This window comes from Asterias amurensis, chromosome 7 (genome assembly GCF_032118995.1).
Source record: "Asterias amurensis chromosome 7, ASM3211899v1".
Lineage (NCBI taxonomy): Eukaryota > Metazoa > Echinodermata > Asteroidea > Forcipulatida > Asteriidae > Asterias > Asterias amurensis.
The window spans coordinates 9,508,935-9,534,376 of record NC_092654.1 but is presented as its reverse complement, the minus strand read 5'-3'; the positions used below and the strand labels follow the sequence as shown (position 1 = coordinate 9,534,376).

At 36.8% G+C, this 25,442-nt stretch overlaps 1 protein-coding gene across 3 annotated transcripts in view; it reads left to right on the top strand.

Annotated features, from left to right (window-relative positions):
* Positions 1 to 25,442, top strand: part of LOC139939458 (uncharacterized) — a 106,880-nt gene that overhangs the window by 7,871 nt on the left and 73,567 nt on the right. For 2 of the 3 annotated variants that reach the window (XM_071935389.1, XM_071935388.1), the window contains exons 2-6: positions 4,320 to 4,374; positions 12,445 to 13,119; positions 21,886 to 22,056; positions 23,467 to 23,593; positions 24,550 to 24,684. In XM_071935389.1, coding sequence (XP_071791490.1) covers positions 4,353 to 4,374; positions 12,445 to 13,119; positions 21,886 to 22,056; positions 23,467 to 23,593; positions 24,550 to 24,684 — 1,130 coding nt within the window. In that variant the 5' untranslated portion in view covers positions 4,320 to 4,352. The remainder of the gene's footprint in view (positions 1 to 4,319; positions 4,375 to 12,444; positions 13,120 to 21,885; positions 22,057 to 23,466; positions 23,594 to 24,549; positions 24,685 to 25,442) is intronic. The other variant, XM_071935390.1, reaches the window with a different exon arrangement.

Genomic DNA, 25,442 nt, shown 5'->3' with positions numbered 1-25,442 from the left:
TAAAACATTGTGAGAAACGGCTCCCTCTGAAGTGCCATCGTTTTCGAGAAAGAAGTAACTTTCCACGAATTTGATTTCGAGACCTGAGGTTTAGAAATTGAGGTCTCGAAATCAACCATCTAAACGCACACAACTTCGTGTGACAAGGGTGTCTTCTTCTTTCATTATTATCTCGCAACTTTGATGACCGATTGAGCTCAAATTTTCACAGGTTAGTTATTTTATGTAGTTTAGATACACCAACTGTGAAGGCTAGTCTTTGACAATTACCAATAGTGTCCACTGCCTTTAATTTAAATCTAGTTTGTTCATACTGAGAATGAAACTATTGTTGTGGAAAACTTGGTAAATGTACAATCTGTAAATTTCTACAGTGTGTGCATGCATTGTGAATTTCTACAGTGTGTGCATGCGTTGTTTAATACTTGCCTTGATCCACACTCATTTTTTGTCACACAAAACACATCCGGATATTTCCATTGGACCATCTGCTCACACTTAGAGAGAAGTTGTGTGTCTCAGAGAACAGGAAATTATCATCATGATTATGGTTAATAGTGAGGATTGTGTCTTGGCCTTTGATATGAGGTCTTTGATGAGGACAAATTGTGTTGACAACGGCAGGAAGGTGGGTTAACCTCCTTGTTTGGGGAAATTGTTGACCACAACCTTGAGAACTTGTGATACTAAAGATGCATTCATGGGGAAAACAAAGAAATTGTGTAAATAATTGACATCAAAAAAGAAAAGGCCTTGGCATTCAATTGTTTATGGCAGTGTACCATTTCCCATATTACTGAGGAGATTACAGGTTACTTCATGTACAATTCATGTATATGGAGAAAAAAAAATGTGTTTGAAATTCCATATTGTTGCCTGATAATTTGCAAAGTGAATGACCTGTGATTCAAGGGGCAATACCTCATGTACACTTTAGTTCAAGCTTTTAGCCAGGATTTGAAAATAGGGTGTCCAAATTTGACTTGATTGAAAAACAGGGCGTCCAAATTTTTGGGAAAAATTTTCAGCTATCATGTAGCCAGGTACATGACATGTACCACAGAGCTATTGCATCTACTGTGTGCTCAACTCAACGTATGCTTTGGGTAGCCAACCATGTACGGACAAATTTCTTTTCCACTGTCTTGTTTTTTGGGGAGGACTCTTCTAGATCTTGTGTTCTTTACCCTTTTTTTAGATAGGCATGGTACAGACTGATGTTGGTCGCTGTCACTGGAATTGACATCAATTGGGCGACTTGGCTTGTCTCTTGGTTCGAATCAGGGAAGTCAAACTCACAATGGGAGTGGGACGAGCTGTTATTTTTCTCTGAGGGTCCCGGTTGTTGCATGGTGTCAGGAAAATCACTGCTAGAACAGTCACTCGGTCACTCGACACTGGATCGGGCGAATTTCTGGCAAGATGTTGGAAGAAATTTGTGATTTTCCTGTCCCCATGATGAAGTAGGCTACAACCATTCATATGACAAAATAAATTGTGTGTGAAATGAAAACCTCAGGTGTCTGACGTGAAATTTGACGGCAAACAATGAATGGGCGACGGTATATAAGATAAATTGATGGTACATTGTATCTTGCAGAACCATGCAGCTGGCAGATAGTAGTAATTTTGGTATTTCTTTCGTTTTGCTTACAATAGGCCTAACTGGTATTGAGTCTGATGCAATTTATATGTTTGTTTTTTCAATGGCCAGATACAAGGTTAAGTGTGCTTGAGCATATTTCTTTTATTTATCCCACGCTATATCATCAAAATAGTATCATTTCTATTTCTAGCCTAAATTCTGACATCTTTACAACGCCCAATTTCAATGCATAATAATATTTACAAATCGGGGTATGGATCTGTGGGGTGTACTGTCTACCCATGGTGTGAACATGGGCCTTCAGTTACACCATAGAGTTCTATTACACACAAATAAAGTGTCTTTTTAAAGTGTCTACTGCACATGACTGTTCTTACATGTGTGCATATTTAGCTAGATCCCGCCCATTTCATTCTAGCTAACCAATAAGCATCCATAATGCACATGGGGTGACCTCTCATTCATAAATTGGGTTGTGGATGAGTTGTGGTTTGTATAATATGATCCCACTGTGGTCTGCAGTTCGGCGGCAAGGCGGCGCACAAGGCTCCCACACAGGGGAGGTAAAATGATACATTGTGTGACTTCTGCAGTGTCTGTGGGAGACCGCCTGGGCGCTAGAGTCTTTTGATGTTTTTTTTTTCAAAGAAACCCTGGTATTTCATGATCAATTGTAGAATCTTGCGGTTGTTTCTGGGACTTTATATTTTTTTAAACAGCCCTTTGTGGTTGCAAGACTATCAATTAGGGAATACATCAAGATACTTCATAAAAACCATGATTTGCCAACAATTGGATTAATCGCCTAAGCTTAACAGGGCGTCTTCAAGGGCGTCCGACAGTTTTTCGGGGCGTCCAAAAATGAAATAGGGCGTCCAAAAGACGCCCGGACGCATTGCTGGCTAAAAGCTTGCTTTAGTTCTTCTAGCAGCATGGAGGCACTTGCCACCCTGTGTTTTGAGTTAAATTCATAGAAATCTGCACCAGTCCCGGTTTGCAAGGGGCACTTCCAATAGTCTATTGCAAACTTTTGAAAGGGCACCAAGGCCAAGACAAGTGGCCTCTGTGACCTCAGTGTAACTCAGAATGTTTCTTAGTTTTTTACTCGGTTTAGTCATGGATTCATTTTGACAGCAGTATTCTCAACACTAAAAAAATTATTTTTGAATCCCGATCGGGAGTTTATTATTAATAACTTTTAAAATCATGTATATTACACGTGTACATGAATGCATTTAGTCAGTCAAACAATAAGAGTATAAAAATACATAAAAAAGAAAACATGTGTAAGACAACTTATTTTGTTGTGTGCCAGCAAGGCTCTTGCATTCCCATAACCTCCAACATTTTTCAACTTGCCCCTAGGGAAGAAAAATTAATCAAGGAATATAACATTTGATTCAGGCGAACAATCAATATTATAATCATGATTTGAGGGTTGTTCCTAATGTAGATGGCGCAGAGTAGACACAAGAAAACTAATTACAATGAGGACTGGTAGAAAGTGGCCTAAGGGCAGAAGTTTTAATTGGAATGAAATGCCAATCTCTGGACCAAAGTGTCGCATCAAATGCAATGTACATTTATCTTTTTGACTTTTGATTAGGCCTACACCAAGAATCACGAATACTGGTATGTTTTCAACTCAAATGTGTCTAGTCAAACTAGTTATTAATCGGTTTTGTGGAGCAGGCGATAGGATTAACAGGATACATGTACGTAAACAAAGCAATTTTTTTTCCTGTTATGAGCTGTCATTTTGTTTATTGTTTTACATGTATCCCGCTACAAAGAAAAGTTATTGTCATATTGAACAAAACCTACTGGTACTGTTAGCGTTTAATTACTCATTAAATGTGATGTACACTACAGTTAAAATAATTTGACCTAAGAGCTCTGAGCTCTGAGGCTCACTGTAACGTTTGAACGATGTTTATATGATTTTAGTCGCCCACCCAAACTTGCTTGTCATATTATTTGCTATACATGTAGCATATAGCAATTCAAATGTTCATAAATATAGGCTATAGGTTAAAATGGCAGTAATCTGCAATCTTGTCTGTTTAAACAGATTTCTAGTGTTATTATTGAAGGGTTCTAAAATGATCTAAAATGAACAATTTTGCCATTGTACAGAACAAGTTATTTTGTCTGCATTCCTATCAAAACAATATACGGTAATATACGGTTCAAAGCTTATTTTAATTCAATTTCTTCAACCTGTTATGACAAGGTTAACACATTGAAATAAATGGAATTTCTCTCAAATGGCTATTTACTTCATGTTTTTGGTGTGTTGGGTTGTTATGATTTCAGTAGTTCCTGGCCTCAAAGAGTAAAAAAGGAGAAACCCCCCAAAGACCATGTGTACGTTACTAGATGTAGAATGCCTATCTAACCAATTTTCTTTACCTTGTTTTTTATTCGTTTTGTTCTCTAAGTTTGAAAATAGTAAAAAATACACATTCTCCATACATGTAGGTTAGGGTCTCAAGTTCAATGTTTAAATTGGTAAAATTAATTCAATTTCTGTGCCGTAAACATTTTTATTTACAGGAACTTGCTTCAGGTAGGCTTTGGAGCACGATATTTACTGTAATTTTGTTACATGTGGTTTACTCTTTCCTGTTACATTCCAATGTTCAGCGCTATTCGAGAAAATTCATGAAAAGTAATAACATTTAAAACAAACATTATGACCTGTTTCTTGCAGTTTTCATTTTGTGAAGATTAGATTGCCCAAGGCATGGAAACATGGGTCCAAACAGGTAAGATGAGTTTCTTGTGTGGTTGTAGTACCATCCACTGTGAGTGTGAACACACACCAGGCTGCTCCTGCCGCTGTCTGGTTGGATCTTTCTTCATTCTATCACCCTTCTCATCACGATGAGTTTAACATCTAGTCTTTTCATTCCTTCAACATTTTCTCTGATGATTGACGAGTGCGAAGAAAACTAGAAATCACATTCATTCATTGTAGTAATTTTCATTGCAGTAGATGAGTCATACATATTTAAAGTATACTCATGTCATTAAAAATCCTTGCTGTCTTGATTTGCTGTCCATTTTCTTATTGGATTATTTAATATGTGTGTCTTCTAAACCCTTAACTAAAACTGCAACAATCAAATTCTTTTGAATAATCTCTTTGTAATGTGTGAAACAATTGATGCCCATTTTTATGTTTTCCTTGCAAATGTCTTGGTCAATGACTGCATGTGTAGTCTACAGTGTATCATGTATGTACTTTAATACTGTACATTTAACTTCTTAGTATGGACTGTTTGTGTAGTTTACTTACAAGTTTTCCTTTACCTTTTTGGTATGGTATTGTTAACTTTTCGTGTAGTGTATGGTTCCTCTAACTTCTTGGTATGTAGTCATTGACTGTGTAATGTAATGTAACATTTTGTTGCTCTAGCTTTTTGGTTTGGAGTAATTTTGTTGACTGTTTGTGTAATGGCTTGGGACTAAACATTGGGAATTCAAGTAAAGTAAGCAATCATTTTACAAGCTTTTATCATAGAAAACAGGTTCAGCCTATGATTAATATTATATTCAGGTTCCACTCACTGACTCATGTGCACATATTTTTACAAAAATCAATGAAACATCATGAGAGTGCAGGAGTGTCGTGGCTGATTAGTCGAGTGCACTGAAACTTCTGGTGGCCGAGTCATCAGAGTATGGGTTCGAGTCCTGGCTATTTATGATACCTTTGTCCTTGAGCAAGACGCATCGCTTTTTGTTACTGAGGAGTAAATGCATACTTCTACCATTATGAGGGTAGAGTGTTGCGAGTGATTAGCAACCTGTGCACCCATTCATTACTGGTGCTGCATACTCCTAAGGAGTTAAGATGGCCCCAAGAATGCTTAGTAAGTTAAGGTGTAAAGAACAGGAGTAAAAATGTTGCAAGGCTCCTTGAGGGGCCTACTTGGCTTGAAATTGAGATCCTTCATTTAATATTATTATAATAAAAATTATGACATACCCTGTAAAAACACCTACATGTATCACGTCTTCAATACAATCATAGTGCAAGAGTTCTGCTTTATGCCATAAACTGAATACATGCAGATTATATAGAGACCACGTTCTTTTGAAGAGGTCTTGGTTTATAATGGAACAATTCATTTTAAAGGCACTGGACACTATTGGTAATCACTCAAAATAGTTGTTAGCATAAAAACTTACTTGGTAACAAGCAATGGAGAGCTGTTGATAGTATAAATCATTGGGAGAAACAGCTCCCTCTGAAGTAGCGTAGTTTTCAAGAAAGAAGTTGTTTTCCACTAAAATAATTTAATTTGATTTCGAGACCTCAGAATTAGATTTTGAAGTCCCGAAATCAAGCATCTAAAAGCACACAACTTAATGTGACAATGGTGTTTTTCTTCCATTATTATCTTGCTACTTCGACGACCAATTGAGTTCAAATTTTCACAGGTTTGTAATTTTGTGCATATTATGTTGAGATACACCAAGTGAGGAGACTGGTCTTTGACAATTACCAAAGGTGTCCAGTGTCTTTAAGTGGGTTGAGTTGAGAGGTTTTTCATACATTAAGATCATACGGCTGATTGCACTATGAATACCAGACTTGTTTGTACTCATGCATTGTCATGTGGCTTTATCTCATGTGGCTTAATGTGAGCGTTCATGTGAGCGTTCATTCAGCCATTCAGTAATAAAACAGATCAAAACATTATTTTTCACTTGGGGAAATTTGCGTCAGTATGGTAGTGAATGAATCTGTATGAATGAATGATTTGTACTCTTAACCAACTGTACACGTATGCAAGTTTCCTGGAAAACCTGGATGAACTTTTCTGTCAGCCTTGAACACTGAAAAGCTTTGCTTGTTTTTTATTCATGTGTAGTGTGTGTTAAACAAAACCGATCAGTATACATCACATTAATAAGATGTTGTGGTTATGGTTGCCAACACACACATACACATACAGATACAGATACTCCGTCTTGCATTCGTTGGTTGGATTCAAGGCTATCTAAAGTGTTTTTCACACAACAGCAATTTAACAGTGGTCCCTTGCTTTTAAAATTTTAGCATGGTTGTGAAATATAGGAATTGTTTGACAAGATTTTACAAGAGACCTTTGACAGAAGAACAATTGTCCTTTCACACAAGGCACATTTGATACAGTTTTTTAACCATGTTACAATTTAGCAACCCCTTGCTAAATTGCTCCTGGGGAATTTACTCCTTATTTCCCTCTCACCAAGCCCATAACTATGATGGGCACCACAGATGACTTTACAACCAGGGCCAAATTTCGTAAAGCTGTTAGCATAAAAAACTGTGCAGCAAATTGTTTGTAAGAATAAAATGAGTGGGGCACTCGTTGCAACAATGTTAATTTTGTGGATCTTTGTCTGGCAACCAGTTTCTGTTCATCAAGCAAGATGTGTTTGTGCTTAGCAAGTTTACAAACTCATCTTGAAACATGTCTGTACCATTTTAGCTCATCAGCAAGGAAGATCCACAACTACATGTACTTATCCACAACCCATGCTTTGCAGTCCTTTGCCACTCACTTCAGCTTTTAAATGTCTCACTACATCCACCGTGCCCCTACCTTTACCTCATGCAAGAACTGTGCAATCTAAATGTGCCTTGCAAGTAAAATTCATCATTTTAGAATTTGAATCGCAGGATTCGTTTACGACACTGTACTCAACTGATGTAGATTGACATGTGAAAAGTTGTGAATGGGTAATAAAGTTGCGCCCAAGTAGTTGCAATTCACATAGACATGGCAGAACAATTAAATAAGCAATTTGCTATTTAGAATTGATGCTGGGGGTGTCTGGTATTATGACTTCCTTAGTCACAAACTATCGCTTGTAAATTTTGATCATCAGGCTATAGAAGCGGTTGCTGTAATACACTGTCAAATGGCTCAGGATAAGCTTTTGTGTAGCATTCCTCCAGATGAACCAACCCTGGTACCATTGTGCTATACACATTTAGAGGTCTCTTACCAAACTACTCATCAAAAGCGTGCCTGAATCGTATGCAAAGCAATTGTCTCTAGTCTGAGCATTCCTACCTGCATGGTCTGAGGAATTTGTGACTGCTAGACTCCGCTGCAATGACTGCGCAAATGGTCTTTTGGTAACCTTATACAAATTGTAGTTGAAGACTATCTCAGTCACGTACAAGTCAACAGGTTTCTACCTTACTTCTGTGTATTGCTTTTAAATTGTTACTGTGTAAATTGATGCAATGTAGCCATTGGCAACTAGTTCAATTTTAATAAACCATCAATAATATTAAAAACAACTGTAAAACAAAATATTCTGCAAATTTTTTGTTAGTACATTGTAGAAATATGTAGGTTTAAACTACTTAGGTCATTGATAATCTACTTGTAAATACCATTAGTGCCCTAAAAAAAAAAAAAAAAAAAAGCTTGTCCCAATTACCCCAATTAAAGGTCAGTTCAGAGTACCAGCAAATCTCCCATTCCTTTTTGAAATAAAGTTTAAAGGAACTTTGTGGCTTTTACTCTCTAATTTTTCATTTAATTGGTTGATTGTGGTTGATTGGTTCCTTTTTTTTTCAGGGGGTGAAGAGTTTATCATAAATGATTCACACAGCCATGAAAAGACATTTTATTTTACACACTCTATTATTACCAAGTGACTTTACATGTATTAATAAGCACAAGATACTTCATCATGACTTCTGTAGTATGCTACTTCACAAGGCCATTATTCATTGCACGTGTAGTTCCTCTTAGTAGTGAAGTGCTTGAACCATGGACCTAGAGCGTTTCCACAAGCAGGAAGTGCCTTCTCTGATGACTCAGTCTTTTTTTTTCCCAACTTCATACTGGGTATTCCTAGATATCAGTCTGTTGCAGATTACAATCTGTGCTGAGATACACATTGTAATTACTCTTTGCGGTTTTCTTCCTACACAATGTATCATCTGTGAGGTAGACTACTTCCTTCATCAGAAAAAAAAAGAAAGGGAAAAAAGCTTGAATACAGAGTGTGTGGTTTTTCTTTGGTTTTTTAGCGTTTATGAAGTTTGTACAGGTGCTAACCACTAAAATAAACCTGTTGCACATTTTAAAGGGTTTGTGTATGTTATTGACTCTGAAAATTAATGGTAATCAAAACTTACTTGGTAAGAAGTACTGCACCTTGGGATAGAAAAAAGTTAGTTTAAAGGCAGTGGACACTATTGGTAATCACTCAAAATAATTATTAGCATAAAACCTTTCTTGGTGACCAGTAATGGGGAGAGGTTGATGGTATAAAACATTGTGAGAAATGGCTCCCTCTGAAGTGCCATAGTTTTCGAGAGAGAAGTAGTTTCCACGAATTTGATTTCGAGACCTCAAGTTTAGAACTTGAGGTCTCGAAATCAACTATCTAAACGCACACAACTTCGTTTAACAAGGGTATTTTTTCTTTCATTATTATCTCGGAAGTTCGATGACCGATTGAGCTCAAATTTTCACAGGTTTTTTATTTAATGCATATATGTTGAGATACACCAAGTGAGAAGACTGGTCTTTGACAATTACCAATAGTGTCCACTGGCTTTAATAAGGGATTATGAGAAACTTTTCACTTCGTAGTACTGCGGTAATGAACAAAATATCACTTTTATCCACCCAAATTTGAGTCTGAAAATTAGGCGTAACTGACAGTAAAATTTCTCAGATTGTGTATTCCAATTACAGATTATTCTTCCTGTGTGGACTTAACCGCTCCAGATTTTTGGCAATATCTCAAAAACGCCATCTTTTGAAATTGAAATTTTCACAGGATGGTTTTAAGGTGTACATGTACATGTATCTACAACTGCATGTATAGATGGTTTAAGGAGTGAATTTAGGCCCAGTGACCAGGGGTAATAATGTGAAGCGCTTTGGGAAGCCCTCCGGGTGTGAAAAGCGCTATATAAAAACGGGTTATTATTATTGTTATTATTATTATTATAGGACTGAGACAAACAGTGGGTTCAACTTACCAAACGTATACACATACAATCCTTTTAAATCAGTTGATGTTTTAATGTGGGAGTTTCTTAATGGTTTGAAAACAACATCCCTATTATTCACTTTTATGTGTTCCGTATCTACACAATGATCAATTACATTTCAGGTGTTCAAGAAACTGATGGGTGCAATTTGTGCAAATCATGACAATGCATAAAAGTGACACTCACACATTATATAAAAATATTAACACTCCTGTGCATAAAGCTTGAACGCCCATCTTACCAAAATTATTCAAACTCAAAATATTTTTGTGTACAGGAAAAAAAAAAGTGCATTTCAGGTATATTGACTAATTTGTTTGAAATTTGGTGTTGACTTATTTTACTCAAATGTTTGACTAATTTGTCAATTTCAAGTATTTAACCAAGGGAAACAGAATGAGTAAATTTTAAATAATTTTGGTTTGAACAAAGACAAATTTTAACCATTAACCACCTGCATTAATGAAGCACTTTTCCTAATTCCAACTAAATTTCCCCCAAACTGTGACAAACGACATTGCTCTGACGTGACAAAATTTCCCTTTTTGTAGGGAGGCCTGTTATTTACCTGACATTATACAAACAAAAAGTATAAATTGGGGTACTTAAATACAAACAAGCTTTTATGTGAAGGGCTTCTAAAGTGCCCATTTGAATAATGTGGGTTACATGTATGTGCATAGTTATTCTGATCCACATTTAAAGGTACATGTATATATCAGGATCATCAATTGGTTTTTGTCAATATATTGAATACTTAGGCAAAATTAAAAACAAACAAATACACTAAAAGTTTATGTGAAAGTTTCAGCTGAATACTGTGTCTACTTACTGAGAAAACAGAACTAAACAAATTTTCTGTGGTCGCAACTTTCACAAATGGGAGATAACCCTCACAAACCTGACAAACGTTTCATGCATGAATTGTTTCTCAGATTCAAATGTTTTGGGCGAAAACTGATATTGTCTTCAAACATAACATGTCCAAGGGAATCCTTTCTCAAAACAGTTGATACTACTTATTTAAACAGCTGCAGTGCTTCTCAGCAAGTAAGTTTTTATGGTCATTAATATTTAACACATATTAAAGACTGCTGTGTTTGCATTTGAAGTCAAGGCCTCCCGCAGGAATATATCTATACAATTTGTTGTCTTAGATGTAGTGGAAAATCTAACCAAAACAACTTCTGTTGACATGTTTGAGTTTAGTGACAATGTAGCCATAATGTACCAGGGGAAATGTAGCAGGTAAATGTACAGTTTACATGGACTACATTGTACTTGGTAAATACTCAATGCGCATGCGTTAGCTGTGGAATGAGTAGGCATGTGCTATGCTTCGGTTTTAGAAAAGGCAAGGGCACCAAGGCATTTGCTCCTTGGTAAAGGCCACCCTATGAGGAAAATGTAAGTTTCTAGTGGAGCATTTCAAGGGCAACTAGAAAATTGACCGGGGGCATGGAGGCAATCGCCTTCATTGCCTCGGTGAAGTATCAGGCCTGGATGAGGTGCATGCTGGTCCAGCTGTATGTACATGTATGTGGTATATACAAATTTGTCAGTAAATATTGTAGACCAGCAAGCTCATTCCACAGCTAACGCGCACTTACAGACAAGACAGAGTATTTGCGAGGTACTGGGTAGTCTATGTATACATTGATTTAATGTGCAATATACTTAAAAGCAAAAACAATCCGGGATTCACTATTTTTGCAGTGTTCATGTACCAGCAAGTATTTGATAAATGTAACAGATTGCTCCTAGGCTTACTGTTCAGTGTTATTAGCCCCCAGCTGAACAATGTAACAATTTGTAGTAACCTTTAACCTGTGAATCCATTTTCTTGTCAGCGAGATACAAACATACAAACATTGTTAATACCTCATTAGGTATTTCAAAGTGTTTTAAAGCCAGGCAGCTTTCATAGCTTTTACAAAATAAAATATTACAAGTAATGAAAAAAAAAAAAAAACGCAGATTAATGGTAAATTTAATTTCTCAAAAAATATTAAATTGTAGACACACAAACCTATAAAAATAAACAAATACACAAGACAATTTACAAACCAACAATTCCTCACAAAACAAACTAACATCCTAAGTACATAATCTTTGCTGATTGACAAAAAAAATGAAATTTAAACAAATCCAGTTGAAACCCTTCTCCCTAAACTGACCTTTCTAAGTGTATACCAGACGAGTTTACACACTTTCTGTGGCTCAATTGAACCGTATCTTTATCTTCAATGCAGATTCAATATTTGACAAATTCTGGTAATGAACGGCAATTTAATAAATTGATCAATTCAATTAAAGAACTTTATAAACTCATTAAACCTTTTATATAATGTAATTACGGTAGAGGTAGTTTCCAATTATCGATTGGCAATCCGGTGCATCATAAAATATGTGTAGTCGTTATGAACAGTACATGTAAATGTACATATACAATGAACAATGAATAGTGAGTGTTTTTACATTCTACCAAAAAGCTGTCTTATTTCATCATTTTAGATATCACTTTTCATGTAGAAGTTTCATCTAGAAAAAACCCATTCACAGCAGGACAATGTGTATAATTAGCGCAAAGTATTTACAACACAATATCTTGATATTATGCAATATTATATAATAAACAGGTTTGTGCATGAAAGGTATATTTTTTTCCCCCGGATACATACTTTGTGTGTGATGTTCCCCTTTATGTAAATAGTATAGCTGATAAAACAGCCTAATGAAATGACATCTCTATCTGATACATATGGGTGAGTTGACTACTTTAACAGCGTGTGTGTATACATTTCCCTCATAACAGGTTTGGCTGGAAGCGACGCAGGCAGAAATGCTCTCCGTGTCTCGGCAACTGCCACAGCAGGGAGAAGTATAGATGAGAATCAGTGTGGTCCGACGGGTACATGTAGGAGTAGATCTCGCTCCCTACCCACGACAGCCCAAAGCCAAAGGGACTATCTGCAATCCATTCGTGCCATAGCACACGCATACAGTGAAGCCGAGAGGAACCAAACCAGGGGAGGTTATGTTCCCCCTGTGGACGTTGAACCCGACGACGGTTGTATGACGCGGCTTCGTTGCGCCACTATGATCGACACTCACCATCGTGACAATCGTGGCCGCATGGACTCGGAACTCACCAGCGATTCTGACCACACCTTCGAGATGTCGCCAGGAGCTCCTCTGAGGACCGGTGACTCAAGCGATGTTTTCGCAATGCCGGCGTCGGACGACGAGAAATCGAAGATCATCAGTCGACGTCTACAGGAGTTGGATAGTGCACAGCGATCATGGAAGAAGCGGGTGGCCGACTACGTGCATGGACTCCCGAATGATAAAGGAAACCCGGCTGAAGGGGGGAAAGTACAGGATCCGAAACGACGTCGTCTTTGGTCGACTGGTTGTGATCGGTTACCATGGGAAATAAACTCCACTGATGGTGTTACACCCCGTCAGAGAATGGCTACCGTTAGCTCAGGTGAGTCATTATTTAAACTTTTTGTCAATATTTGCATTTAGAGTAATGTACATGTACCTTCTGCAACTTTCAAGTCGCAGTATTTTGTTTATTTTTTATTATGAAAATGTGTTAAGAGTAAACCAAAATTTGTTTTTATTGATTAGATTGGAAATTTCTGTTGTTATAAAATGTATTGCATTTTGTATTGTTCTTTATAAAAACAAACAAAAATATGACGATCGTAAAAACCAGCCTTGCATGATGTTTACAAAAAGAAAAACGACGCTATGTGCTAGAATTTCAGTTTATGAGAACAGAATAAAGTGCAATATTAAATTATGCTTTTGCTATTGATCACATTCTTATGGGAATAGATTCTGAAGAAATGAAAATAAAGGCCGTACAATTCTCATCACATATTTATGAACAGAGCTCAATATGCGTATAATTGCAATATAATATTAAATATTTATGCCTACATCTTGATTTAGCTGTGGCACAGTACTTGTACGGATCTTAATAAATAGTTTTACATTATTAACTTGTTGGTTGGACGGTTGTCATACATTTTGTAGATATTGGGAGCTCTTTGGAAGTGTTTTCAATGTTTCTGGCAATTGTTGAACACATTTTAACATCAATCTGAGTTGAAAGGAACATACCTTTGGTTGTTGCGATAATAGTTAAGGCTATCTGTCAGAATTGTTCTCAATTTTCAAAGGCTTTTGGGTGTTTTTAAAGACTGAAAGGTATTTATGGGAACAAATTTTTAAAAAGATTGGTGATTCAGTCTTAATTGGTTGTTTAAAACCTTCGGCTTGGTCCTTGTTCTCAGTGCGTCTACCCTGCCGGTATTAAACAGGCATTTAAGACCTTTTCACTACTCTCTTATTCCTTTTAAAAATGTAAGCTTGATTTACAAACAAATTCATTTTATAACACCCTTGACAGTAATTTGTCAGTGAAAAACTTCAGAATCTTCAATTACTCATATGAAGGTTTGTTATGAACTTTCACATTTTCAAGTCGATTCGCTTTCAGTGTTTAAGGCACTGAACACCTATAGTAGTCACAAATACCAATATTCTCAATGGGTGTATCCCAATTTACATATGTGTATGCATAAAATAACAAACCTGTGAAAATTTGGACTCAATTAGTCATCCAACAAGATAATAATGAAAGAAAAAACACCCTTGCTAGACAAATTTGTGTGCTTTCAGATGCCTAAACAAGGCTTCAGGCCTGAGAAATTACCTCTTTCTAAAAAACAATGTTTTTTTTCAGAGGGGTCAGTTTCACACAATGTTTTATACTATAATTGGCTCTCCTTGCTCATCACCAAGTAAATATTGATGTGAACATTTATTTCAATTTGAGTAATTACCAATAGTGTCCAATGCCTTAAAAGGAAAATGGATGCTAGCAAAGGTCATTTTATATTTATCTAATCATCTGAAAGTGAAATGTGATAAATTTGTTATTCTAGATATTGTTTGAATTTTGACTTTCAACAAAGCGTAATGTACCAGTGAGCTTTGATAACAGATATACAAAAGACTCTGTTCATGATACATGTACTACAAGAATATGTAGACCATGTAGCCGCAATGTTTCTTGAAAAAAATTAGAATATTATTTTAAAATGATTTTTAAAAACATTTTACATCTTTTTTTGTATAAAGTTCAGTGAAGCCTTTGGGAAAAAAGGGAGACAAATATACGAGTTGACTAAGAACGGGTATTTATGTACATGTAGAAGTCACTAGGCCCTACAGTGTGTCTATGAAAGATTTGACTCTACTTTGCATGCCTATTATCATGATCCATTATAGACTAACTTGTGTGAATGAAAATGAAAATGAATTTATAATACTTTTCCCAGGAATTTCCAAAATCCATTTTCTGGTTTGAGGGGATGTCCATTTAAAATAGTATAGTAGACAACCAACCAGACAATCTTCAGGTCACATTTCTGTGGTTTGGGTGTCGAGTTACAAATGTTCAGCTTTACACAACAGGTCACTTGCTAAAATGACCCATTGTTTCAGTAATTGTTTTATCTACTTCTGTTTGGTAGTTCCATGATGTTTCCTTTTTCATAACTAATTCCCTTATGTCCTGATAAATGACATTGTTTGTCCTGAGACACTAGCAAATTAGCAATCGTACTTCCATAAGGTAGCCTTCCTACATTTGTACGTACAAAGTACAATGAATCTCACTCCATTCAGTGTGCGCATATTCATCAAGGATTGGACAAGTCAGCAACAATTTAGAAAAACTATTTTTTTAAAGGGATCTTAAGATGTGCAGGACTTGTACTATGTACATTGTTTGTCAAAGAGTAAATTAAACCTCATCCTGCTGTTTTTAATAACATGACAATGACTGGCCTTTAAATCCTTCATCAAATTGATAGTCACATTTTAGTGAATGATAAATGGTCGCTGGTTCGTCATTGATTTGGTGCAACCACCCCCCCCCCCTAGTTTTCATAAAGCCTGGTTCATACGTGTAGTTAAAGCAAAAACAAATGAAAAGCGAATTATGAGTCAATTATGAAACATGTGCTCGCTGTTTTCCAATTGTGACGAAGGGAAATTCACTTGTATTAGTTAAAATCCAAACTTGGGACATGGGTGTTCATTTTTAGTTCAGGCTCTGTTGAATGATAAAAGCTATGTGCATGTATGTCGATCCTACAATATCTGTGACTTTTAGGCCAAAAACAAATCAGGCTTACATTATTGGGGTTTTTTTAGCATGAAGGGTTAAAGTACAGCTTTAACGAAAAAGAGAAAGTAATTTTTTGCTGAAATTCAATCAAGTTCTCTTCAGTCAATTAGTAAATTGAGTTTACCTGAGAATAAACAGGTTACAAATTTTTTAATTTAATATCATTCTCTGGAGCTTTTTTAGAAAAAATTTGAGAAAAGCCCTGTGACATCATTCTCTCATGGTACGCCATTTGTGAAAGTTTCATTTTGTGTAAATGTGTGTAGTTTGCTTATTGTAACATCCCACAGATTTTAAAAGTATTGTCCTTTTGACGCACGGCAACATCAGCTGATGTGTACTTTATTTAGCTGTTTTTTTTTAATTTTTGAAGTTCGGGTCCAAGTTTTTGATCGATATTTACAAAAAACTAGTTAATTAAAAACATTAAAAATTACAATTAATTGATGAACAAACACAGTAGAAACAAAAGCATTTGTGTCATAAAAAATTTTCGCTTAAGTAGCTGTTTAAGAATTTGTAACATACAATCTTAATCTGCAGGTAACTTGGTACGGAAAAACGCAATGCATCAAAACAAACAAACAATACCCAGTTATAAATGCAGTCTTGCAATATTTCAGCTAATCGACAGACTTTCCTCACTTTTACAACGACAGAAAAACAGAAAACGGAAAGACACTGTTTGAATTTGTGTAATGCTTACAGGCCATTTCCTTTAAAATGAAAAAATATGAAAATAAAACAATTCACACAGTTTTACATGTAATGTATACTGCCTTTAGTCATTGAGGCCAATAGACAAAATTATAGAATCTTATAAAATCTGTTTTCTTTAAGGCCATGAGATGATTGCGTCCCTATATTCACCTGCTGTCAAGTGTTATCTTCTCAACACAATGAGCCAATTCCTTTTAAGCTCTCTAAGATAACGACAGGTTGACATCCCAATGCTTTCATCAAAGTATTAATTTATCTCTTTCCTTCTTACACCGCTAAGTGGTAAACACTTCAGACGATGCACGATGCTCAGATTTACACATTCTTGAGTATTTATCGGTTAAGAAGGGGGTTGCTCTTGATGTTTTGAAACGCATCCTTCATCACTTATGGGCCTCGTTGAATGCTACATGTAGGCCTACTTGTGTTGTTGTTGAGACTCACCTCAATATGCCAGCTAATACATGTACCAGTATACATGGTATATGGATGAATGGGCGACAATGTGATTTTCTTGAAGGGTTTGAAGAGATACATTTTAATAACCATGGCAACCTACATGTACTTACCTTTAAAAAAAAACTGTTGACGATATTTTGATGTTATAATTTCATTTTTATCTAAAAAGTTGTCACTAGGGCCTACACCACATGTGCTTATCTTATTCCCTTCATTAAAGAGGTTCATGTATTGATAAACAGCAAGACACTTAAAAGGCACTGGACACTATTGGTTATCACTGTTAGCATAAAAAGTTACTTGTTTTAAAATGATCAATGGAGAGCTGTTGATACATTATACATGTATGTATGTAGTGTAAAACATTGTGAGAAATGGCTCCCTCTGAAGTAATGTAATTTCCAAGAAAGAAGTAATTTTCCACCAAAGTATTTGAATTTGATTTTGAGACCTCAAAATCAAGAATTTGAAAGCACACAACTTTGTGTGACAAGGGTGTTTTTTCGCCCATTATTATCTTGCAGCGTCAACAACCAATTGAGTTCAAACTTTCACTGGTTTGTTATTTTGTGCATATGTTGAGATACACCAAGTGAGAAGAGTGGTCTTTGACAATTACCGAAGGTGTCCAGTGTCTTTAAAAGCAATTCAAAGCTAGCTTATCCATCTCTGAACACAATGTATTATTGTATTTGAAATATGAATGCATTGTATGCTAAAACAGGCTTTTATGGACGTTAATGTATGCCAATTGTCTCCACCTGTCATAATGTATGCCCTGAGGCCGTTAGTATTTTGAATTATGGAAAGGCCTGTGTGTACATGAAGGGCGTTCTGGTAAGGGGTTTTGTCTTTAAAGTAAAGGGCACGCCTACATGTGTACAAATGTACGTGTATGAAGGAAAGTTGAATTTCTACCAAACTTTTCAAGGGACACCAAGGCAATGTCAGGGGTTATGGAGGGTGCCCCTGTTGCCTACTTGTATGGAGGAAGTATCAGGTCTGCAAGGGGCATCAAGGCAATGATGCTCTGTATTGACATTTGAAGGGAAATTGTGAGCTATGTGAGATGTATTAATAATGCTCAAGTGTAAAATAAGGTGAACAACAGAGGACAGCAGTACATAGGCTTGGAAAACTAATTTTGGATTTTTTGGGTTGAGAAAACACGTCGTTGTGACTCCCCAAACACCAATCTGAAGTTTACATGCGTAGATTTTAACCTGTACATGTATGCTCTGGATCCATATAAGTGTTCGTACAGTACATCAATGCAACATTAGTAACTTTGACATGTTTGATGCGTTGAAAGGTTTTGCCTGAGTGCCTCTTATTGCCTCTCCAAGCAATACCATTAACCTGTACATTCTTGACTTAACTTTGTATAGTCCACTCACCTTCCTGCCGATTTCCCAGATCATGGGATGCTTTTCTACCCCGCATCCGGGAGGCTGCTGTAATTTCTCCTCCAACATTACTCTTTCATCTGAGTTCACGTAACTACCTAAAACCCTAACTTATGTAGACTAGCTGCTGTACTTGTTCTTTTGTGGTGCACTTCAAGTTATTTTGCTTTAATTGTTCCTGAATCCATCAGGTTCCAGCTTAGAACTCTACATTCAGACCTCAACATTCAAATCTTGAAACTCTTTCTAACCATTTCTCACTATTTTGCATTTTTATAACGTTCTGCATACGTACATGTACATGTACATACATTTGTGTGTACAGTGACAAATTTTTCTGCAACAAAAGGCTACAAGCAATAAAATGGCTCCCGACAAAAAAATGATTGCATTACATTTTTTTATGCTAAATTTACCCCAAAAGACATGTTTCCCATTCCCATGCAGAATTTAACCTTCCTACAATGACTTAGGAATTGCAGAAAACCATCAAACTTTTGTGCTCAGTTTCCTGGAAATACAATTTTGCACATTATTAATTGCAAATTGTTATTTTTTGTGTGTGTAACTTTTTGTTTGTTTTGTTTTTCTTTGTACGTCCTTCTTGTGTTCTGACACACAATGACATTTTTAAAACCTCTATTTATAGTTAAAATTAAGGAGTTTTTGAACTACGCGTTTTAACACATAAACATAGTATAGTGTTGTGCCTGGAATTCTATTTATGGATACAATATACTTTTTACAGGCCCTTGTTACGCCATTATCTCTGAACTTTCAGGCCCACCATTGGATTGATAAAAACATTGATAACAGTAATTCATTTCTGCTCTAAGACGTGACTCCTAACTTTCTAAAAAAGAGCATCGACTCTTCGTAACGTTTGTCTGACCCCTGTTATCAGTGGTTCAAACATGATGTGTAGTATCATCTAGCAGGGATGAGAGAAGAGATAATATCGCTGACCCGCTCAAAGTGTCTTCTGCGATCTGCAGGACTTTTATCTTGGAAATGTAGTCTGTGGGATGGTTAGAGATGGCACGTGTCGATGGAACACGTTGAAGGAAACTGACTCTGTAGTTCTTAAATAAACTTAATGGTTACCAATTTCCTTCATACAAAATCACTCCACACTAATTTCCTTCGAGCAGTTACATTTCGAAGACTGACATGTACTCAAAGATGTTGTAAGAGAATAGTACATGTATTTTTAAATTTACAGAGTAAATAGCAAACTGCTTACCAACCAAAATGATCTACTGTATAAATGCACAAATAGTTAATGGTATGATGTTTCAACCCTAGAAGGCTCTTTCTTGAAGGCTTTTAAAACCAAACAAAATACAAAAATATAAGTGTAATCTACAAATACTTATCAATTAAAGATTACAAAAACAGATTTAGCAAACAGGTAGGATTTGAGATTTTTGAGAATTCCAGGGTTTGTCTGAGATTGGAGGGTATGAGGGAAGAGATTTCCAAAGATTAGGTGCACTGAAGGCAAAGGTTCTGTGACCATAAGTTTTGGTTTTGTATGGGGGTACTTGTAGGAGATCAGCCGTCGATTTCACAAAGAGTTAGGACCCGTCTTATGGATTAATCTTAAGGTCTGCATGCTACAGTGCAGGGTTCTGTCCTAAGATTAGTCTCAAGTTAAGAAGAGTTTTGTGAAATCGACGGCTGGCCTGATACTTCACGGAGGCAATGAAAGTGATTGCCTCCATGCACCTTGGTCATTGCCTTGGTGCCCTTGAAATGCTCGAGTAGAAATTTACAATTTCCTAATAGGGTGCCCTTTACCAAGGAGAAAATGCCTTTGTGCCCTTGCCCTTTTGAAAACAAAGCATATAGGCCTGGGAGATGTTGGGAAGATTTGTAGCTTTAGGATGCCTGTGCAGTGACAAGCACGACTGGGATTCAAACTCAAGTTCAGACATGTCTAATGGCTCAGCCTTTAGAAACTGAATACTGTGTTGGCAAATAAAAATATCACTTTCAATCACGGCCAGCATATGAGACATACACTGTATCTCCTTAATCCGACAATCAGAGCACACAACGCGCTAGACTTGGGGACAAGTCGTTAAATGTCTGACGCGGTGATCTCGCGAGACTGCTGCTCTGCACAAGTGTAGTCCCATTTTTTTGACTGGTACAATCTGATAGCGGTTTGTGCGTGGCATATTACATGTATAGAGTTTGTGTCTTTTAAATTTAATCCCAAACCCCTGGACTATGTTCAAATAAAATTTTCCGTGTGTAAATATTTCTGTTTGCCAGTGCCGCTGCCTAAAAGGTTTTTACTGTCATACCCATTATTCTCCTCAGATTATTAGATTTTTTTGGGACACACCATTACACAATATATTTAGGTCATATCTTAAGGCTTTATCTTAAAGAAAAACTGCACAGATGGATATGTGATATACATATAAAAATTGTTAATAAAAATATTAATAAAAGTAGCAGCGAGGATAAAATAGATGTTGATTCTGCATCCGGGATAAAAAATATGTATGTAGTTTTTTTTTTTTACCAGTACCAGCACTGTGTACTCAGTACTTTAGCGATTTCTGTGAAAAATCCTCAGGCAAATCACTTGGTTGGGATTCGAACCCTTGACTGTTGTGTTGCTAGAGCAGGGCCCAATTTCATGGCTCTGCTTACCGTAAGAACAGAATCGCACTTACGGAAGCAGGGAATTCTGTGCTTACGGCAAGCGTATTTCACGGGTAAGTGGCAAATTTTTGCTTCTGCGCGCGCGTACTCAACGTTACTAGGCATTCAACGCTTACAAGGCTAGTGCAGAAATTTGACGCTTGCACGTAAGCGGGGAATCGCGATCGTAAGCGCAGAATTTGGCGGTAAGCAGAGCCATGAAATTGGGCCCAGATGTCTTACCACTAGACCACTGAGCTAGCTCGGTGGCTTGAGGCAGTTCAAACCCTATGTGTTTTGTGTTAGCAGCGGGTACTGCAAAGATTTAATAGATGATAGTTTTGCATCGGGATAAAGCGAGGATCCTGATAAAGACCTTTTAGATCTAAGGCTACAGTACATGTACATAGCCTGACTCATGGAGTGACCGGCACATAGAAAAATGTGATTTGTCTTATGCATAATGTGATAAAATAAAAAGTTAAGTTTAAGTACCTTTGACAGCAGGGCTTGACAGGCCTGTCTGCTTCATTTTTGAAAAGGCAAGGGCACCAAGGCATTTTCTCCTTGGTAAAAAGCACTCTATGAAGAAATTGTAAATTTCTATCGGAGCATTTTAAGGGCGCCATGCGGCATGGAGGCAATTGCCTTTGTTGCCTCCGTGAAGTATCACTAATCAGGCCTGGCTTCATGAACTCTGGACCAGAAATATTTTTAACAAGACCTAAAATATTTCTTTCTGTGTTCTGGTTTCATGGTCTATATTAACTACACTTTTTTGGTTATCTGTTTCCATGTTCAGATTCCACATTCTCCTGCTCTCAGCTGTCCACATCTTCCAGCAGGGACAGCATCCAACACTGGGTTGACTCCATCGATGGTCAGGAGGATCTGGACGCTACGTTGACCGCTGGAGATGCACAGAGGAGAAGCAGTAACCCCCTCGTTGGACGGAAGACATCCAATGGAAGCGGTAGGATGGTTTCCTTTTATAATAGCTGGAGAAATAGTCCTGAGTAACAATGAATATTCAGTATAAAGTAGGGTTAATTAACAATAAGTATTTTATAATGGGATTTGAGGCATTGAATGGTGAGGTATCATGAACTTGGTTTGGTTTGCGGTAACACCATGTGCGTATCCACTTGCTGGGTAGATTATGTTCTTTTGAGAACTTGTCCTACTTTATATTCTACGACTACAGAGTATATTTTGTAATTCGGGAGACTTCCTATTCAGTTCTGAAAATAACTGTCCTGCTTTTTAATTACAACATTACCTGGGCGGAAGGTAGAAAATTGGCCGGAAATGCTACAAGAAGTATTCTTGTTAATTAACCATACCTACTAAATACTCATCCTAAGCCAGTTACAAGTACTGCTTGAATTTGGTGGAATCATTACTGTGTTGCCAAGGTAACTGTATGCAACATAATACCAGGGCCCAATTTTAAAGAGCTGCTTTAAAAGCATGACAAAATTATGCTTACCCAAATGAGATTGCTAGCCAAAATACCATGTCTCATGTGTAATCTGTGAACTATCCTAACCTGCGGTGACCAAACCTAATGTAATATCTATTTTCATAACTTTTATTCAAAGGTGCTAGGTGTGATGTTTGGCCAATTTGACTTGAAAATTTATACTTGCATTTTAAATGACATTCACATACATGATGTATGCAAATTTGTTTGTATGTTTTTCGTTTTGAAACATCATCTGTCAAAAAAGAAAACAAACTTTTTCTAAAGAATTCTTTTTGGGGCAAAACTAAGCCATACAATTTTAATAACTAGTTGTCATCCATCTGAAGCTAAAGCAGAATGCTGTTTTCAAAGTATGCACCCATTAGTGCATACAATGGCAATTGCAATGGCAAGACAAATCGTTTCTTTTCCAAGAAGCTTAAAACTTGACCTACGTGTGTCCATCGAGTATGTGGGTAGTGCCCATAATCTACCACTTAATGCCCCCATCTTTCTGTTTAATAATGATTTGCCTTCACTCAGGGACACAAGTGGGAACTAAACCCATCATATTTAAATAAAAGAGCAAATTAGTGCAAGACCCACGCAAAATAAAAACCTCAGAGATGATTTTCACTTCCTTTAGATACATAATGCACTCCAAGTTATCTTCACGCTGAAAGTGAAAGACCTATTTATTTAGACAGCATTTTGGAGTTTACATTATCCATCATGAAAAATAACTCCCTGGATGACAGGTTAAAATAGAGAGAGCGCTGTGAAGAAAAGAAATAAATAAAATCTGAAGATGATGAATGGTTGAATGGTACAAGCAAGTTCACATCTCAATTGGTCTTCTTTGTCCACCATCCTCTGAAGACTGACTCCCTGCATCGTTGTTGCATTCTTCCTTCATAGGTGTCCATCCTAAGGTTCGCTCCCAGAGTTTGGATGATGATCTGGGGCTTGGTGCCGATGCCGAATCCGTCTCAGACTCTGGCAAGGGTGAGGACCTCGTCAAGACAAAACAAGTTATTGGCCCACGGTAAGAGAAATACTGGCTCTTGTGATCTTTGGGAGACGGAGAGCATAAATATAACAGTGATGCACATTGATCTAATAAAGGCTAACTAGGATTGGAAACTGCGGGAGTATTCATAGTGGGAGTATTACTAAGTGAGATTTGCAGTAGCACCATTTGAAAACCGTTCTTTTGAGTAGTGTTGGTTCTGACATTAAGAAGTGGGACTTAAAAATATTCTTCATTGTTAATGTGCACTTTAATGGCTGGAAAGTAAAGCTTGAATACAATTTAGGAAAGAAAAAAAAAGTGAGATGAAAAGTTTAAACACACTCCAAACTGCTAATCGTTATCGATATGAACTTTTTATACAAGAGTCTACATCAATCTCACTGTAGGTTTGGGAAATTTGTCAAACAATTTTTGGAGGAAATCCTTTCACCAGTACTTTCTGTAATCCTGTCCATCTATCATTTTACAGTACAGGCTGATTCATAATACACTCGGTCTGTATTTTTTTAGTCTGTACAAATTTAGAAGGACACAGGAATGGTTTCTAACATCCATTTTTTTAAAATTCCAGGTGATTCATACACATGTACACGAACTAACCAATCAACATCACCCATTTAATATTGACAAAATTTCTGCTCCATTTTATGATTTCCAAAAACCTACATGTAATTTCCTTCTCTTTATTAACTACTAGAATAATTGTTCTATCTCTATTTTTGTGAGCTTTTTTGACAGGTCATAATAGTGATTTGTCCAATGAAATATGATTTATTTAGCCCTTAATGTTGTTGTTTTAGAACTGCTGAAAAATGTTTTGATAATGCTTTCGTTTACCAGGTATAAAGGTTTTTATCAATATCAATTTTATAAGTGTGTGACTAAGACTCTGCGAGGACCAAGGGAGACATTTTATGTTCACCGTCGATGTTTAAAACCCCATAAAGCATTTCATCTTCACTCCTCAGAGATAAAATGCTCAAGCGAAGACTGACCAATTCTGAGATTATTTCATTGGCCAGTCAAACCAAGGCGCTTCAGAGTCGTAGGAAGCAGCTGCAACGCATGGGAAGTAGTGCGTTGTCCGATAACTCCGTTGCAAGGTAAGCGGGGGAAAGCTATCTCCTCACTCTTGATTTCCTCATCTCTGCAATGGAGAGTCAACGGCATGCCGCCACCATACCTAGCTGCACAACCGGCACAACGTAACGTGGCTGCTTGATGTACACAAACCCCCCTCCCACTTTTTGCTTTTTGCTTTTTGCTTTTGTTTCTGACTAATCATTCAATGTGCACTTAGTTTTTCATCTTTTGAAAGGTAAAATAACTGTACAAAGATATCATAACAGGCCTCGAACTTCACTCTTAAAGCCATTGGACCCTTTCGGTACAGAAAAAAAAGAAAAAAGTTCACAGATTTACAAATAACTTACAGGGTTTACAGAAGGTAGTGGTGAAAGACTTCCCTTGAAATATTATTCCATGAAATGCTTTACTTTTTGAGAAAACAGTAGAACAATATCAATTCTCGTTAGCGAGAATTACGGATTTATTTTTAACACATATCATGACACGGCGAAACGCGCGGATACACGGGTGGGTTTTCCGTGTTATTTTCTCCAGACTCCGATGACTGATTGAGCCTAAATTTTCACAGGTTTGTTATTTGATATAGAAGTTGTGATACACATAGTGTGGGCCTTGGACAATAGTGTTTACCGAAAGTGTCCAATGGCTTTAAAGGGGCCCAGCAATTTTCCTCTTGTAAGGGGCACTCCTATGACTGAGGAAAATATATTTGTATTAAAACCTTGTAAAGGGTACCACAACGCAACATGGCTGCTTGATGTGCACAAAACCC